The following is a 2,610-nucleotide window of genomic DNA, read 5'->3' on the forward strand; positions in this document are numbered from 1 at the left end:
ACAAAGACGCATGTATGAATTGAAGAATGCCACATTCACCTCATCCACCCCACATCTCCTGGAAAAGGGTGTGTTTAACTGGTTACTCACCAATCTTGACAAGAAAAGTAGACTGTGCATTAAAGGCTTTTAACCTAAAGCTGGACTTTTAAGTAATCTTGTGGCGATTGAACACCTTCCCATCCTCCATTTTCTGCGCTCAGGAGCTTACCGTACATGTGAATCTCACATAAGCAATTATAGCGCTGTAGTCAACAACCCCCTTCCTTACCATAACGTTTGCTAGTTACAAACCTACATGTAGACTGACGTAGTCTGGCAGTCAGTGTGTTAACTCCCGCGCTGGTAAGTGTCAGCGACTTCAGCAGGCCGGAGCCCCGTGTTTGCCCAGTGATGTACCGCCGCACAGAAGGACACGTTTGGATATTTTTCTGAAAGGACCGCAACCGCTCCCAGTGACACCTGAACGGATTTTAAAACCACCGCCTTTGTGCGCAGCTCAAGCGCGAAGTCCGGCGTATCCAGGTTTGTTGGCGAATCAGCCAGGCGTTCGGCTGTGCAAGCAAGTCTGCAAGCTTAAGCAAGTCAGGGAAAACTTACCAGGTCGTTTGTTGTACTCCCATGAAAACCCTGGTTGTCTTGGCGACGCCTCTAGGGCGGTTCCAGCATGAAATAATGTTCATCTCTCTACTATAACAACAAGCTTACCACTACAACTGAGCTGATAGAGACTAGGGACTATCTCCTTTATTCACATGTGAATGAATAACAGATGTGATCAGTGTGGACAATCTGTGGACAACTTCCTGTTGTGCTCTTTAGAGACTTTTAGAGGGGCTTGATTACTAAGTTATTGACATGTAATTAAGCCAAAATAGTGGAAATCACCAATCAAGTCATAACAATATGTTGTCCACTTTTATTGATCTGTTATTGTCGCTATTACTGTTAGTGTGTTTCGACCGATTGGTTTAGAGTCGTCTTGGCCTCTTCGTCCATCCGTGCTCCGGATCAGTGAACAAATGCTATTACTGAAACCAAAAGAACACATATTATGGCATCATCGACTAATTATCAAAACGCGTACGCTTGTTGCTTTAAATGTTAAAAGTCGATTTCTCAGTTTTGGCAATCTTTTGTCACGAATGATGTACGATACGTAAGGAGAGCATCCCAAACAAAGTTACAAAAAGTTATTATGAATAGAGAAGATTTCTTTACATCTAAAGTGCAATATGCAATACAATTTCAGTAGTATTGTTCAACGCGAGTCATATATTTGGAGTGATTTTACCTTGGATGTTGTCTCCTCCGATGGAATCTGTGTTGGTTCGAGCTCGGGGAGTTTGGATGGAGAGGAGGTTGTGGTTTCATCTGGTTGCTGAAGACAGGTGTTTAACATCAGGCATAAAAGTAGTACAAGTGTTGTTATATACATGTGTATGAGGGGAAACTAAAGAGCAACACATAGGCTAACATAATAAGTAACACAGATACTTGGAAACCAGTCTATAGTTTTGAATCACTTATTTCATAGGTCCAAGATCTACATGTACTGTTTTTGTACTGGAATGTACCGCGTTTTGGAATGCAACATTTATTTATACAAAATGCGAATGAATTCTTATCTATGACTTCTCAAAAGAAAGTACTATTAATATTTGTCCTGCTGTGCGCAACATATGTTGCGCGGCACATACAGTACCATCTATATAACACCCTGTATAGGTACGATTTGGGGGTATTTCTCGAGCAACGCATCACACCGCAGCGAAACGCAACAAATGCGGAAGTAACTATGCCACTGCAGGGCAAAAAAAATTTGGGGGTTTATGATCTAATTAAGACATAAAATTATTGAAAAATATTGTGCCAGGAATGCCAGCAGGACAAGGGTTAACTGTGCTGCACTAGAAAACAGGAGGTGTTGATGACGTTGGATGACGTAAATGACGCTCACCCGGTACTCGTAGACAAACCGGAACCCCCGGTCTCCCACACTGCCGTCACTCCGGAACCGGATTCTCAGGGATTTCGTGCTCGTGACGTCATCCGGCTTCTCCGTGCCACACCAGCGACCTGTTGCACATGCAGGGCGAAACAGACCGGGCGATTGAACCTTTGAACTCCAGCTAAAAATTATATCTACCCTTAAAATCAAGCCCTTTTATCTAAAGCTAGAGGATTGATCTATTGTATTGGTAACACCAGCTAGTTGCTATGAATGAATGAATGATTGAATGAATGAATGAAAGCCATGTATATTAAACCAAATGTGAAATCTTCTAGATACTTGTCATAATGTTTCCATTTAAATGATAAGCATCATTATGGTTTTTAAAACTCCATACCCAGTTGCGTCCCGTCCTCGTACATGTCCACCCAGTCGTACAGACAGGTGGTGAGCCCGGTGAATGACGTTTCCGTCTGGAAGTCTGTGAAGGTGACGGTGACGGGAACACCTGTGGCCGGCAGGGTCCAGGTACAGTCCAGGAAGTTATCGTACTCCTCGGGATACCTGCACCAGGTGGTTCATCAACGTTCTATTTTTCTTTTGTTTTATTTCTTTGCACTCCAACATGTACATGAGGGGGGAAACCCAATACGGCT

At 43.1% G+C, this 2,610-nt stretch overlaps 2 protein-coding genes across 7 annotated transcripts in view; both read right to left on the minus strand.

The window, feature by feature from the left end:
• Positions 1 to 814, minus strand: part of LOC109471933 (acid-sensing ion channel 1-like) — a 13,794-nt gene extending 12,980 nt beyond the window's left edge. For 2 of the 6 annotated variants that reach the window (XM_019771434.1, XM_019771439.1), the window contains exon 1: positions 299 to 814. The gene's annotated coding sequence lies outside the window, so the exon portion shown is untranslated. Of the gene's footprint in view, positions 1 to 271 lie in introns of all 6 variants that reach the window. The other 4 variants (XM_019771436.1, XM_019771437.1, XM_019771435.1 and 1 more) reach the window with 4 other exon arrangements.
• Positions 815 to 909: 95 nt separating this feature from the next.
• Positions 910 to 2,610, minus strand: part of LOC109471960 (CUB domain-containing protein 2-like) — a 4,616-nt gene continuing 2,915 nt past the window's right edge. The window contains exons 7-8 of the mRNA XM_019771508.1: positions 1,295 to 1,381; positions 910 to 1,031 (exon numbers count right to left, since the gene is read on the minus strand). Coding sequence (XP_019627067.1) covers positions 1,029 to 1,031; positions 1,295 to 1,381 — 90 coding nt within the window. The 3' untranslated portion in view covers positions 910 to 1,028. The remainder of the gene's footprint in view (positions 1,032 to 1,294; positions 1,382 to 2,610) is intronic.

This window comes from Branchiostoma belcheri, unplaced genomic scaffold (genome assembly GCF_001625305.1).
Source record: "Branchiostoma belcheri isolate BF01 breed outbred unplaced genomic scaffold, Haploidv18h27 scaffold26, whole genome shotgun sequence".
Lineage (NCBI taxonomy): Eukaryota > Metazoa > Chordata > Leptocardii > Amphioxiformes > Branchiostomatidae > Branchiostoma > Branchiostoma belcheri.